The following is a 14,373-nucleotide window of genomic DNA, read 5'->3' on the forward strand; positions in this document are numbered from 1 at the left end:
AGAGCATCAGTTTAAAAAACTGCAGAACCCCTTTAATAGCCATGGTCTTTGATCACCCACCTCTTTCCCCATTTAAAACTAAAAAGGAGATAGTCTTGATAAACTAGGTTGCTGGAAGTTCGTTGGCGTCTAGTGGTTATACCAGGGTGTCAGCACATTGCTGACACCCTGGTATAAACGGCTGACATCCGTGCAGATGTCAGCCGTTTAACCCTTTCCATACCGCGGTCCGAACGGACCGCTGTATGGAAAAGGTTAACTGTCATCGGTCAGGGAGCTCCCTCCCTCTCCCATCGGACCACCTGTAGTGGTCCCTAAAAATTGGGTTTTTGTAAATTTCAGAAAAATTTCAAGATTTGCTTCTAAACTTCTAAGCCTTGTAACATCCCCAAAAAAAAAAATATCATTCCCAAAATAATTCAAACATGAAGTAGACATATGGGGAATCTAAAGTCATCACAATTTTTGGGGGTATTACCATGTATTACAGAAGTAGAGAAACTGAAACTTATATATGGTATATTAGGTATTTTTTTAAGCAAAAAATAAAAACATTTTACTTCATTTTACCAGTGTCATGAAGTACAATATGTGACGAAAAAACAATCTCAGACAGGCCTGGATAAGTCAAAGCGTTTTAAAGTTATGAGCACTTAAAGTGACACTGGTCAGATTTACAAAAAATGGCCAAGTCCTTAAGGTGAAATAGGGCTGAGTCCTTAAGGGGTTAAAGGGTTGAACATTGACTTATAGGATAGCTGCCTTACATAAGGTGGCATCAGAGGCTGAGCTGGTTAGGAGCTCATTTGCATCCCTTTCATCCCAGAGGAGCATCTATAGCCTCTCCTCACGTAGATTATGGCACTCTCTCCCCAAGGAGAACGAGTGCCCCCCAAATGATGTCAGTATAGTGTTACCATTAGTTGGGTCATCTGAAACATTTAAATGTGATAAATTAGAAAAAATAAAAGTTGGGTGAGGGACAAATACTCTTTCACAGCATTGTACACAGTTTTGTCCTTCCTGGCACAGTGATAACACTGTAATGACCGAGGTAGGCCGCGGTGAGATGGTATCAGGCTGGGAGGACAGCATACATTTTCCAGTCCTGCAATGTACTGTCTTTTTCCTGTAACTTTTCTGAACATATCCCACACAGATCATCATTCATACATCAATTTGCAAGGACTAAGCAACAATGTTGCATTTATTTATTAAAACTAAATATTGCTCCATGGCTTGTATGTTCATTTGCTATTAAAATATAATATATACTCCTCAATGGGTATCAAGTTCAAATTATTTAATACATCATACAAAGATGCTGACCACTTTTAAAACTGATGCACCACAAATATTAAAATATATTTTCAATAGGAAAATAATTAAGATTTACAGTCCCCCTCTTCACTATATGTTCAGAAATGTATCGGCTGTCTGCTGCCGGTCCAAATTAACCTTTGGTCTAGGAACCCCTGTTTTAGCTGTCCGGCTCTGCAGGATCCTGCCGCCTCTTTTTGGGTTTCTTAATCTTGCGGGTTTCCTGCTGGATTAGGACATTGTCTGGTGGAGTTTCAGATGAAGCAAGATCCTGGTCTAGGTCCAGAGAAGTGTTCTTGTTTTTTTTCTTATGTTTCTTTTTTGTGGCTCCAAGTTCTGTTTCTAATTCTTCTAATGTGCCATCTCCACCGACTAATGAATCTTCTGTCATACCATTCAGCAAGCTACTCTCAAGGTCAGAGTTCATCTTGTACTTCTTTTTCTTGGACTTTTTGGTTTTATGCTCTTGACTTGAGGGAACCACTGACATGCTGTCAAGTTCCACTACACCATCATCTACTGCTACACCATTGTCACTGTTTGTTAATGATTCCCAATGTTTCTTCTTTTTACTTTTTTTATCCATGATTTTGTATTCGGATTGGGTTAAAATGTCCATAACGGGGTCTTCCAAGGCAGAATTAACTCCAGATCCATCAACCTCTAAAGACTGATCTAGAGAAAGGGCTTCCTGATGTTTGTGCTTTTTTCTCTTTTTCTTAGGCGCTTCTTCCAAGCTCAAGTTTGGATCCTGTTGGTTCTCTAGACATGCATTTTGTGAAACGGTTTCTTCGAATAAACGTTTCTTGCCTTTCTTCTTTGTGGTATTCTCTGACAATATGCTTGTCTCATCAACTGCAATTTCTATGTCCTGCACTTCACCACTGGGCACATTTGAATTCTGCTCCTCGGACATCACATTCAGTTTTTCAATAGCTTCAGCTTCCAATCTGAAAAAGAACAAAACTAATGAATACATATTCATCCTTTCTAGATATAACTATTTTTGTTTTACTTTCAAATGCATAACAGAGGCAAAAAGCAGAGGACACGGCTAGTCATCTGTAGATGAAGGGGCGCACTTTACGTTTGCCCTGGAAGAGACTTATTCAAAAAGGAAAATAAGTGTTTTCCTTCCTTTTCGTGGCACTCTGATGTCCTCACAGAAGGTCTAAAACTTCAGATGTTACCAGTGCCTAACAGACACAATCCTGCTCAACACCAGAACTCGAGAGCAGATCAAAAAGGTAGAAACTATTTTAGGCTACACTCACATATGTGTTCTGAACTCCAGCAGCCTGATCCTGCAGAGGAACAGACTGCTGGAGTTTACCATATCCGGCATAGCTGGGATAGGGCTGAAACTCACTAGATTCCGACTGACTACTTCGGCCTCCTTGTGGAGTAAATGCCATCTTTTGGCCAAACAAAGTCCATACGCCATGGTAATCCATTCTTTGGAACAGACTGCTGGTGTTTGGCATAGCTGAATAGGGCATTCAGCTATGCCAAACACCAGCAGTCTTTTCCAAAGATGGAGTTCTTAAGATGGAGTGAACATAGCCTTAGGCCTCATTCACATGGCAGTATTTTTCATCAGTATTTGTAAACCAAAACCAGGAGTGAGTCTAAACCACAGAAGAGGTGGAAATCTTGCCATTATAGTTTTTCTTTATGTTCCACTCCTGGTTTTAACTTACAAATACTGATACAAAATATTCACTGGAACGCTGCAGTGTGAACGTGATGCTTCAGGCTGGGTTCACAGCTGAGCGTTTTACAGCGCGTTCCTACGCACTGTAAAACGCTCAACAGGCAAGAACCAATGATTCCCTATGGGCATGGTTCTCACCTGAGTGTTTTACAGCACATACGAACACGCTGTAAAACGCCCTACCCCCCAAGTAGTACAGGAGCTTCTTTGGGGCGTATTGTCGCACGTTCCCACCCATAGACTTCAGCGGGAACGCACGACAATGGGTGTTTCTTGTTTGCTCATTTAAAAACGCGCATACGTAGTACTAAACTACTGTCTGAAACAATCTCTCTCCTATTGATAAAATGGCCAGCCTCTGTACTCACTTTCACTATGAATGCACTGCAGCGAGCGTCAGTGAGCTGGCCGGCCGGCGCATGACTGACGTCACTTAGTAACGCTCCTGCTTCCTAAAGTAAGTGGGAGGAGCGTTACTAAGTGACGTCCGTCACGCGCCGGCCAGCTCACCGACGCTCGCTGCAGTGCAGTCATAGTGAAAGTGAGTACAGAGGCTGGCCATTTTATCAATAGGAGAGAGATTGTTTCATACAGTAGTAAAATACTTTACACACAAAGCCAGTTATGTGCGCAGTTTAGGACACATGAGGGGACACAAAGGGTCATGAGACGGACCAGCATAAGATGCTATATGCGTGTCCCTCCACAGATCCCCCATAACAGCGTCCCTCCACAGATCCCCCATAACAGCGTCCCTCCACAGATCCCCCATAACAGCGTCCCTCCACAGATCCCCCATAACAGCGTCCCTCCACAGATCCCCCATAACAGCGTCCCTCCACAGATCCCCCATAACAGCCTCCCTCCACAGATCCCCCATAACAGCGTCCCTCCACAGATCCCCCATAACAGCCTCCCTCCACAGATCCCCCATAACAGCGTCCCTCCACAGATCCCCCATAACAGCGTCCCTCCACAGATCCCCCATAACAGCGTCCCTCCACAGATCCCCCATAACAGCGTCCCTCCACAGATCCCCCATAACAGCGTCCCTCCACAGATCCCCCATAACAGCGTCCCTCCACAGATCCCCCATAACAGCGTCCCTCCACAGATCCCCCATAACAGCGTCCCTCCACAGATCCCCCATAACAGCGTCCCTCCACAGATCCCCCATAACAGCGTCCCTCCACAGATCCCCCATAACAGCGTCCCTCCACAGATCCCCCATAACAGCGTCCCTCCACAGATCCCCCATAACAGCCTCCCTCCACAGATCCCCCATAACAGCCTCCCTCCACAGATCCCCCATAACAGCGTCCCTCCACAGATCCCTCTGTTGTCAATCACACAAACGCGCATATTATGAGCATTTCCTAAATACAAAAACGCCCCAAAAACGCCTGATAAAGCGCATACTGAATACGCTCAGGTGTGAACCAAGCCTCAGGGATTGTCCAACCACATTCATTTCTAACAAGACTGGGACAACAAGTGGTTGTCCGAATGCAGAGTCCTCAATCAACTGTAAACTCTCTGGTAACCTGAAAGCAAGTGCTCTGTTCTACAGGATACACCATAAATGTGTGATAGATGCATATCCAACTGAGGGACCAGCACCTATGTCAAGAACAAGGATCCCTTGATCCCCAACCCGTTCCCCATCCTACATAGAAAGGGAGGAGATGACCCCTCCTTCCCGGCTGGGATCGCTAGGATATAACCCTATTGTTTGACATGTGCAGGACCCGCAGCTATCTTGTAAAACCCAGACAGCAAAGTGAAGGAGGGCGCAGCGCACATGCGCAGCTGCCCTCCATTAATTTCTATGGGGCCGCCAAAAATAGCTCTGGCTCGGCTATTTCAGTCAGCCTCATAGAAATAAATGCAACTGGTGGCCACACAAGCGTGGTGAACGCTTGTTAATTTCTATGAGGATTCCAAAAATAGCCAAGTGCGCCGCTCAGCTATTTTCAGCGGGCAAATAGGGACGATTGGTGGTGGTTGGACCCAGCACTGCCAGCCACCACTTTGCTAGCTTCATTTTAGAGATGACGGCAGGTCCCAGGGGTGGGACCCGCACCTATGAGACAATGGGGGTACATCCTACAGACATGCCCCTTTGAGATGGGAATACCTCTTTATTAAAACAGATTTTATAACCATGCAAAAATAGAATCAAGTATCAACTGCATGGTGGATTATTGTAACCAGTGTGATTACTCACCGAGCCCTAAAGGTTCTACATGTATCTGGGGTACAATCCTTACGTCTAGCTTGAGACACAGAAGGATTATAAATGGGGGACTAGGGACACTATTGTAACGGGGCAGTGGCAGTGTGAAGGATAGAGGGGGAGCTGCTATGACTACTGGAAGAGAGAAGGTGGTCATTGATATGGTGATAAGGTAGGAATGTCTCAATTGTGTCTTTACTGGCTCTTAGACACAGAATGCCCAGGTTTGTCCTAATTAATTTACATTGGCATAAGCAGCTAATTGATAAGTGACATATGCTAATGTCACACTTGGCACTGCACATATGGTGGACTCCTCTCACTCATAAGCAAGCCCTACATATATTTTGACATGCAAGGTTGCAACATGCAAATCTTCGGGCAAGGCAGCTGCTGAGAACATCGGTGGGAGTGCTGGGTGTCAGATCTTAACCAATCAGCTACTGATGACTTATCCTAAGGCTAGGTCATTAATATCCAGGAGCAAAAAAAAAAACTTGAGTATTAATTATTCACATTTTAGTGTTGGGCACTCAGCGTACAATAGAATAATACATAATAAAGCTGCGTTAAAGGGGCATTCCAACAACTAGCATTTATGGCAGTTTTCATAAGCTTGGCTTTCCATGACGGCCACATAACGCAATTGAAGAGATGGAAAGTTATAGGACACAGACTTAGGCCTCATGCGCACGACAGTGTCCATTTTGCAGCCCACAAATCTGCAAAACACGGATACAGTCCATGTGCCGCCCGCATTTTTTGTGTACCTATTGAATTCAATGAGTCAGTGATCCGCATGGACATGCGGATGAGGAACACACAAAAATGACCCGTGTATAGAACACGTCATATAATTGCCACAAAAATGTGGACTATGGACCCAAGTCAAGGGATCCGCAAAAAAGTGTGGTTGCAACATGGATAGTATCTGTATTTTGTGGATATGCAATTTGCAGACTGCAAAATACATATGGTCGTGCGCATAAAGCGTTAGCATACAAACTGATACAAAGTTTGAAAAAAAAAAAAAAAAAAAAAAAAAAAAGGTTACAGCATTTTTCGAACTGAAAAATCAGGTCAACTATGAATAAAAAAAAATAAAAAAAATAAATAAATGGTCACATGTCTTGAACTCAGACCAAACTGAAAAGGCCTGGGTTCAGGGTGTGTGTCAGTGATTTTTCAGTCCACAAAATACTGCAACTTTTTATTTAACAAACTTTGGATCAGGGAAAACCGCACTACACGCGGATAGCATCTGTGTGCCGTCTGTGGTTTTCATGGACCCACTGAATGGGTACATTCTGTCTGCAAAAATGGACCACAACAGTGCATGCTCCTGTACCTTTCCTGCAGACCGACAGTCCATGGAAAAAACACAGACATCTGAACACACACATTATTCAATGGATGTCTGTGGAGAACATGGATGTGAATAGCTAAAGTCGTAATACACACAGTGAATGCAAGAAACTTACTGCCTATCCAGTTTGCCACGAATGCAAAATACACCCACTGCATCAGAGTCCAGACGGAAGACTTCAAATTCCAGTTGATCACCTAAGTTCACTTCCATGTGCTGCCAAGCATCTACAGGCATTTTTATGGGTCTTGGTATGGAAGCATTGAAACAACCATGGACCAGGCAACCGATATGACTGGGCGCCTTCTTATTGACGACACCCTAGTGGAGCAAACAGAACACAAAACAACTCATGAATCCGATAACCAAAAAGCTTCAGACTGTAGTCATCCATGGTTTAGATTCCTTCAGCTCCCTGACTTTCCCAGGCAGCTTTGCAGGCAACCTCCATACACACTGCAGTTGTTGGCGCATACCGATACATGGCACCAGCTAAAGTACCTATTATTAGGCCTCTTTCACACGACCATATGGCTTTCTCAGTGTTTTGCGGTCGTGTTTTTCACAGATCCATTGCTCCGTTTTTTTGTTTCCGTTGTTTCCATGTCTGTTCCGTTTTTCCATATGGCATATACAGTAATTACACAGAAAAAATAGGGATGGGCATAAAATTTTCAATAGATGGTTCCACAAAAACTGAAAGGATATGGAAGATGCATTTCCGTATGTGTTCTTTTTATTGCGGACCCATTGACTTGAATGGAGCCACGGAACGTGAATTGCAGACAATAATAGGACATGTTCTACCTGTTCTATGTTTTTATACGGAAACAGAATGCATATGGAGTACATTCCATGAATGGTTCAGTATACGGAATGCAAAAAAACGCCCGCAAACGGAAGAAAAAAAAAAAAACGGTTGTGTGAAAGAGGCCTTAGACTGAGCCTGCGCTATGTAAGCACAAACACAATCACTACATAGGTATTCCCATGGGACTAGAGTTTTTGAAAGGTGTTTTTTTGGGAGTGCAATACTGATGACCCATTCACTTCCGCATTCGTGTACACCCACTGATGAGACTTGAAAAAGGTCACTTTTTTTTTTTTTTTCCCCCCATTTTGCTGAGATGGAAGTTATGTACAAACACCTTGTCAAAAATTAAAAAGGATATAACTGACTCACATTTGCTTGTGCACTGAATTTCTGAAATATTTGTATAGGGTTGTAGAACCCTTTTTGGTTGCACCGCACTGGGGTGGGCGGTATAGGCAATATAAATTTGTGCCACAATATGGATTTTGTGCATATCGCCGGATTGCGATATGACCACGGAGCGGCAGTACCGATCGGAGTCCCAGCAGTGTAATGCTGGGGCTCTGATCTGTTACCATGGCAGCCAGGACGCTACTGAATTCCTGGCTGCCATGGTATGTCAGTGAGCAGCATTATACTCACATGCGCCGTGGCCACAGCGTCCTGGCTACCATGGTAACCGATCAGAGACCCAGCATTACACTGCTGGGACTCCGATCGGAACTTCTGCTGCCACAAATGATGTGGGGGGGGGGGGGGGGGAAGGGGGCCCTGCCACCAATGAATACTAGGGAGGGGGGGGGGCGCACTGCCCACTGCCACCAATGATGGGGGTGGAGGGGGGAGGGGGGCCCTGTGGCCACTGCCACCAATGATTAATACTGGGGAGGGAGGGGGGTGGGTTTGAGTTACGAGAGTGGGCTGATAAGAGGGAGAGGCTGGGGGGCACATTAGAGGCTGGCTGCCATTGTCAGCTCCCTGCTGTTGTGTGCACAAAGCACAGAGCAGCAGGGAGAGTGTAAAGTCCTATTCACCCTAATAGAGCTCTATTAAGGTGAATATGACAAGGGTTCTAGCCCTTAAGGGGGCTAATAGTTATTAAATAAAAAGTAGAAAAAAAAAGTTTAAACACCCCCTCCCCCGCCCCCCAATATAGAAAACAATATATCGTGATATATTGCATATGCTTAAAATTATATCGCAATATAGATTTTAGGCCATATCGCCCACCCCTACACCGCACCCTATATATGGTGTGCTTTTCCAATATATCTTCACTATTCACAGGAAGGGTTATCAATTCCAGATCAGTGGATGTCACCCCGCTGATCAGCTGCTTGATGAGTGTGCCAGTGATGCCACTTTCAACAATCACAAGGTTCATTTGCCGGTTAAGTCCAGCATTCCAGCAATCAGTTGTTAGAATAGGCAGTGGTGCTCCAGTGTGCCAGTGATGACAAATGTTTTGGGTCCCATGGCCTACGAGCAGCTCAGTCCCATTCAAGTAAACTGGTGTGGGCAATATCAAGCACAGCCACTATACACTGTACAGTACTGTGCTTGTTATGCTATGAGGAGACCATAGCACTCACTGGAGCACCATGGCCTCTTCAAACATTTGATTGGTGAGGGTGATGGGCGTACAAATTTGATTGTACATCCAGTAAAACCCCTTTAAAGGGGTTGTCCAAGTTATTTTTAAATCAATGCCCTATCCTCAGGATCGCTCATCAATATCAGATCGGGGGTCCGACAACCAGAACCCCCGCTGATCAGCTGTTTAAAGATAAGGTGCGCACCTTGCCAGCTCTGCCTCCTATTCATTTGTTTAGCTGCTCGCCGTCGCATCCGTAGCGGTGAGCAGGTGTAATTACACCCAAGCCGTCCCATTCATTTCAATAGGACAGATCGCTTCTATGGAAGTGTATAGGAACGACTAACGTGTAATTACACCTGCTCACCTCTGCGGATGCGACGGCGAGCAGGTAAACAAGAAAGAGGAGGCAGCGCTGGCACGGTGCGCGCCTTTTGTTCAAACAGCTGATCGGCGGGGGTGCCGTGTGTTGGACCCCCGCCGATCTGAGGACAGGTAATCAATAAAAATAACTTGGCCAACCCCTCTAGATCTCCATGTTATACTTAAAATTTTCTCATGAAAATCATTAAAAGGGTTTTCTGCTCATTACCATTAATGACCTATGCTCAGGATCGCCACAGCAATTGCAAGTATGGTGTCCCCATTCACTTCTATGGTAAACAGAGCAGACAAGGCAGCACTGGTATGAGCTGCCTTCTCTTCAAACAGCTGATCGGTGGGGTTCCGGGAGTAGACCGTCGCCAATCTGATACTGATGAACTATCCTCAGGATAGTTCATCAACGGAAAAAAAGCAGACAACCCCTTTGATAATATAATTAATATAAAGTACTGGTCGCCTCACTTGACATAAGTAAAGTATATGTTGCCCTCAGCAAGACTCAGTTTATTAAATTCCTCTCACTAGCCTATGAGAGCCTCATGTACGGTAATATCTGCAGTTGTGTCCCGAGATCCTTTCCAAACAAAAGGTGTGAGAAGGAGCAGCCTGCAGGGTGGCGTAAACCAGGGTGAAAGTGCTCCTGCAGCCCGTTTTTATTCTCTTGTGTGCACCTGTAGTGTTTTCCATGAAGAAGTGCATCCATTTATAGTACATGGGGGGGGGGGGTCTCTGAAGAAGGCTCTGAAGACACAACTGTAGAGGTTCCACTAGACCTGTGATAGGGGACACTTCTGGTAGGAGAAAGGAAAAAGGTGAATTTTGAAAACATTGCTCATTTCTGCTTTCGGCAAGTACATATGGGTACTTACCACAAGCCTCTGCCCGCATTTTGGCTGGAATATGACGAAGTCGGCTTCAATGTTAATGTGAATGTATCCAACGTCATCGTATATGTCTCCCAATTCACCAACCAGCTTGATGTTATCATACGCCACAGGGACGCCTTCCAATCTACAGAGGTAAGGACAAGGATCCCATCAGGAAAACATACTTAGCTTTTAAGGCTTAGTTCACACTTCAGTTATTCTGAGCCAAAACCAGTTGCGGGTCAAAAGAACACAACAGGTGCAGATATTTCCATTATACAGTACAGGCCAAAAGTTTGGACACACCTTCTCATTCAAAGAGTTTTCTTTATTTTCATGACTATGGAAATTGTAGATTCACACTGAAGGTATCAAAACTATGAATTAACACATGTGGAATTATATACATAAAAAAGTGTGAAACAACTGAAAATATGTCATATTCGAGGTTCTTCAAAGTAGCCACCTTTTGCTTCGATTACTGCTTTGCACACTCTTGGCATTCTCTTGATGAGCTTCAAGAGGTAGTCGCCTGAAATTGTTTTCACTTCACAGGTGTGCCCTGTCAGGTTTAATAAGTGGGATTTCTTGCCTTATAAACGGGGTTGGGACCATCAGTTGCGTTGTGGAGAAGTAAGGTGGATACACAGCTGATAGTCCTACTGAATAGACTGTTAGAATTTGTATTATGGCAAGAAAAAAGCAGCTAAGTAAAGAAAAACGAGTGGCCATCATTACTTTAAGAAATGAAGGTCAGTCAGTCCGAAAAATTGGGAAAACTTTGAAAGTGTCCACAAGTGCAGTCACAAAAACCATCAAGCGCTACAAAAAAACTGGCTCACATGCGGACCGCCCCAGGAAAGGAAGACCAAGAGTCACCTCTGCTGCGGAGGATAAGTTCATCCGAGTCACCAGCCTCAGAAATTGCAGGTTAACAGCAGCTCAGATTAGAGACCAGGTCAATGCCACACAGAGTTCTAGCAGCAGACACATCTCTAGAACAACTGTTAAGAGGAGACTGTGTGAATCAGGCCTTCATGGTAGAATATCTGCTAGGAAACCACTGCTAAGGACAGGCAACAGGCAGAAGAGACTTGTTTGGGCTAAAGAACACAAGGAATGGACATTAGACCAGTGGAAATCTGTGCTTTGGTCTGATTAGTACAAATTTGAGATCTTTGGTTCCAACCACCGTGTCTTTGTGCAACGCAGAAAAGGTGAACGGATGGACTCTACATGCCTGGTTTCCACCGTAAAGCATGGAGGAGGAGGTGTGATGGTGCTTTTCTGGTGACACTGTTGGGGATTTATTCAGAATTGAAGGCATACTGAACCAGCATGGCTACCACAGCATCTTGCAGCAGCATGCTATTCCATCCGGTTTGCGTTTAGTTGGACCATCATTTATTTTTCAACAGGACAATGACCCCAAACACACCTCCAGGCTGTGTAACGGGCATTTGATCATGAAGGAGAGTGATGGGGTGCTGCGCCAGATGACCTGGCCTCCACAGTCACCGGACCTGAACCCAATCGAGATGGTTTGGGGTGAGCTGGACCGCAGAGTGAAGGCAAAAGGGCCAAGAAGTGCCAAGCATCTCTGGGAACTCCTTCAAGACTGTTGGAAGACCATTTCAGGTGACTACCTCTTGAAGCTCATCAAGAGAATGCCAAGAGTGTGCAAAGCAGTAATCAAAGCAAAAGGTGGCTACTTTGAAGAACCTAGACTGTGATATATTTTCAGTTTCACACTTTTTTGTTATGTATATAATTCCACATGTGTTAATTCATAGTTTTGATGCCTTCAGTGTGAATCTACAATTTTCATAGTCATGAAAATAAAGAAAACTCTTTTAATGAGGTGTGTCCAAACTTTTGGTCTGTACTGTACCTTATCTCAGAGTAGGCTTCACAATAAGGGTCCATTAACACGTCCATAGAATGGTCCGGATCCGTTCCGCAACGAATCCGAACCCATTAATTCTCTATGAGGCCGGAAGAGACGCGGACATCACACAGTGGGCTGTCCGCATCCGCATTTCCACAGCGCGGCCTCAATCTTCCGGTCCGCAGCTCCCGGAAAAAATAGAACATGTTCTATTCTTGTCCGCAGTTCTATGGGGGTGCCGGCCAGGTGTATTGCGAATCCGCAATACACTACGGACGTGTGAATGGACCCTATCTGATGGAAACAACTGATCAAATAACTGATGTGTGAACTGGACCTAAATCATTTGTGCTGAGAACAACTATTTCTATCAAGGTTTATTCCTATTCCCTCTTCCCTATTACAGAGCAGACATGACAGTAGGCCCCATGGCAGCCATTGAAATATATACACACACTATAGGGACCAAAGTGTTGGGACACCTACACGTTACACCCACAGGACCATTTATGACTTCCCGTTCTAAATCCAGACATTAGCGTTGATTGAGCATGCTCGGCCGAATACCGCATGTGCGCGAGTCTCCTCCCCGCACGCAGGTAAGTGCTGCCCTCACTGTAATGCCGTAGCCATGTTGGATATTGGCATTAGTGATTACCCATCCTGTCATTTGTGGCACAGCCTCAAGACCCGCACCCATCAACAAAACGGGGGTCCCACCTCGGCTGACAAGTCCCATTGGGATGAAAGGAGAGAGCTGGGCACAGATAAAGTCATTCCCTCCCCTATGTACCGTGACTGTATGAGGGGAACACGCCTTCATAGCTAGGCTGCTCTTCCATCACATTGCACTATAAAAACTGGGGGGCACAACATGGCGGACCTGCCCCACGTGCACCTGACTGATGGGGCACACACAGCGATACTGAGGGCAGGAAGGGGATTGATGCCAGCTGCGGGGGGCTACAAGTCCCAGCATGGAGCGGCGGTCACCAGACACTCACACGGCGTTGTACTTGAGGAGCTCGGCGCTGAGGTGCTCCTTTAGGCCGCTCCGCTTCTTGCTCAGATACTTGGGGGACAGCGACAAGTGTCTGCGGTGCGTCTTCAGCACGAGGCAGGAAAACCTGCTGTCTATAAAGCCGCACGCTTCAGAGAAGGACGGTACCGTAAGACACGACAGGGTCTGGGGCTTCGCTGAGGCTGCGTCAACGGGAGCGGAATCCCCGAGGCTTTCAGCTTCAGCCATGCTGATCTGTCCACATGTCGCCCGGAGAAGCGGCCACGGCTGATGACGTAGTACACATTGGTAGAGCTCAGCCAGACTTCCATCGCTAGAGGTAAACACGGATGCAAGGTTATAGGCGCCGCCATGTTTGCGAAGACCAAAGCGGCGTCTGGTATGCGCCTGCACAGGTTTAGACAAATATATTTGCTTTCTTCCTGAAACAGCACCACACCTGTCCATATAGGATGTGTGAGGTATTGCAACTCAGCTACATTGAAATGTATGGGATTTGCCTGAGACACCAAATACAACCTTTGCAAGAAAAAAATAATAATAATATATATATATATATATACGGATAGCATCCGTTTGCATTATGTATTTTGCGGAACAGAACAGCTGGCCCCTAATAGAACAGTACTATCCTTGTCCATAACGCGGACAATAATAAGACATGTTCTATTTACTTGCGGAACGGACATATGAAAATGAAATGCACACAGAGTAACTTCTGTTTTTTTTGCGGATAGATCAGACACAGAAAGAAAACATGATCGTGTGTATTAGTCCTAAGGGCCGTTGACCGGTCGTCCCCATATTGCGGTCCGCAATATGCTAGCTCCGGCCGTGTGCACCCCACGTCACGGATGCAGACCCAGTCACTTGAATGGGTTTGCAATCTTTAAGGTGCAGTGCAGAACGGAGGCACGGGACCCCACGGAAGCACTACATTACTTGTCTTATTTTTCTGCGGTGCGGACGGATCACAGACCCATTCAAGTTGAATGGGTCTGGATCCGTCTATGGAATTCGCACAGATATTGCCCGTGCATTGGGGACCGCAAATTGCAGTCCCCAATGCATGGAACGGGCGGCCAACGGCTGTGTGCATGAGCCCTAATTCTAAGGCCTTATTCAGACATCATTGACTTACGTACGTGAGCTGTCCATGTTCTCCACACA

At 45.4% G+C, this 14,373-nt stretch overlaps 1 protein-coding gene across 1 annotated transcript; it reads right to left on the reverse strand.

Annotated features, from left to right (window-relative positions):
- Positions 1-1,288: 1,288 nt before the first annotated feature.
- Positions 1,289-13,465, reverse strand: POLR1F (RNA polymerase I subunit F). Its single transcript, XM_044294070.1, has 4 exons — positions 13,187-13,465; positions 10,298-10,439; positions 6,752-6,957; positions 1,289-2,270 (listed from the first exon to the last, which is right to left on the reverse strand). The coding sequence occupies exons 1-4, from the start codon at positions 13,429-13,431 to the stop codon at positions 1,481-1,483; spliced, it is 1,383 nt and encodes a 460-aa protein (XP_044150005.1). The 5' UTR covers positions 13,432-13,465; the 3' UTR covers positions 1,289-1,480.
- Between the last annotated feature and the right edge of the window lie 908 nt (positions 13,466-14,373).

Source organism: Bufo gargarizans, chromosome 5 (genome assembly GCF_014858855.1).
Source record: "Bufo gargarizans isolate SCDJY-AF-19 chromosome 5, ASM1485885v1, whole genome shotgun sequence".
Classification (NCBI taxonomy): Eukaryota; Metazoa; Chordata; class Amphibia; order Anura; family Bufonidae; genus Bufo; species Bufo gargarizans.

Excerpts from the sequence above, each read along its gene's own strand:
- POLR1F (XM_044294070.1), bottom strand. The coding sequence starts at position 13,431 with ATGGCTGAAGCTGAAAGCCTCGGGGATTCCGCTCCCGTTGACGCAGCC. Across the intron at positions 10,440-13,186 it reads CTCCTCAAGTACAACGCCGT|ATTGGAAGGCGTCCCTGTGG; the intron begins GTGAGTGTCTGG and ends TTACCTCTGTAG. Across the intron at positions 6,958-10,297 it reads AATGCGGGCAGAGGCTTGTG|GGTGTCGTCAATAAGAAGGC; the intron begins GTAAGTACCCAT and ends TTGCTCCACTAG.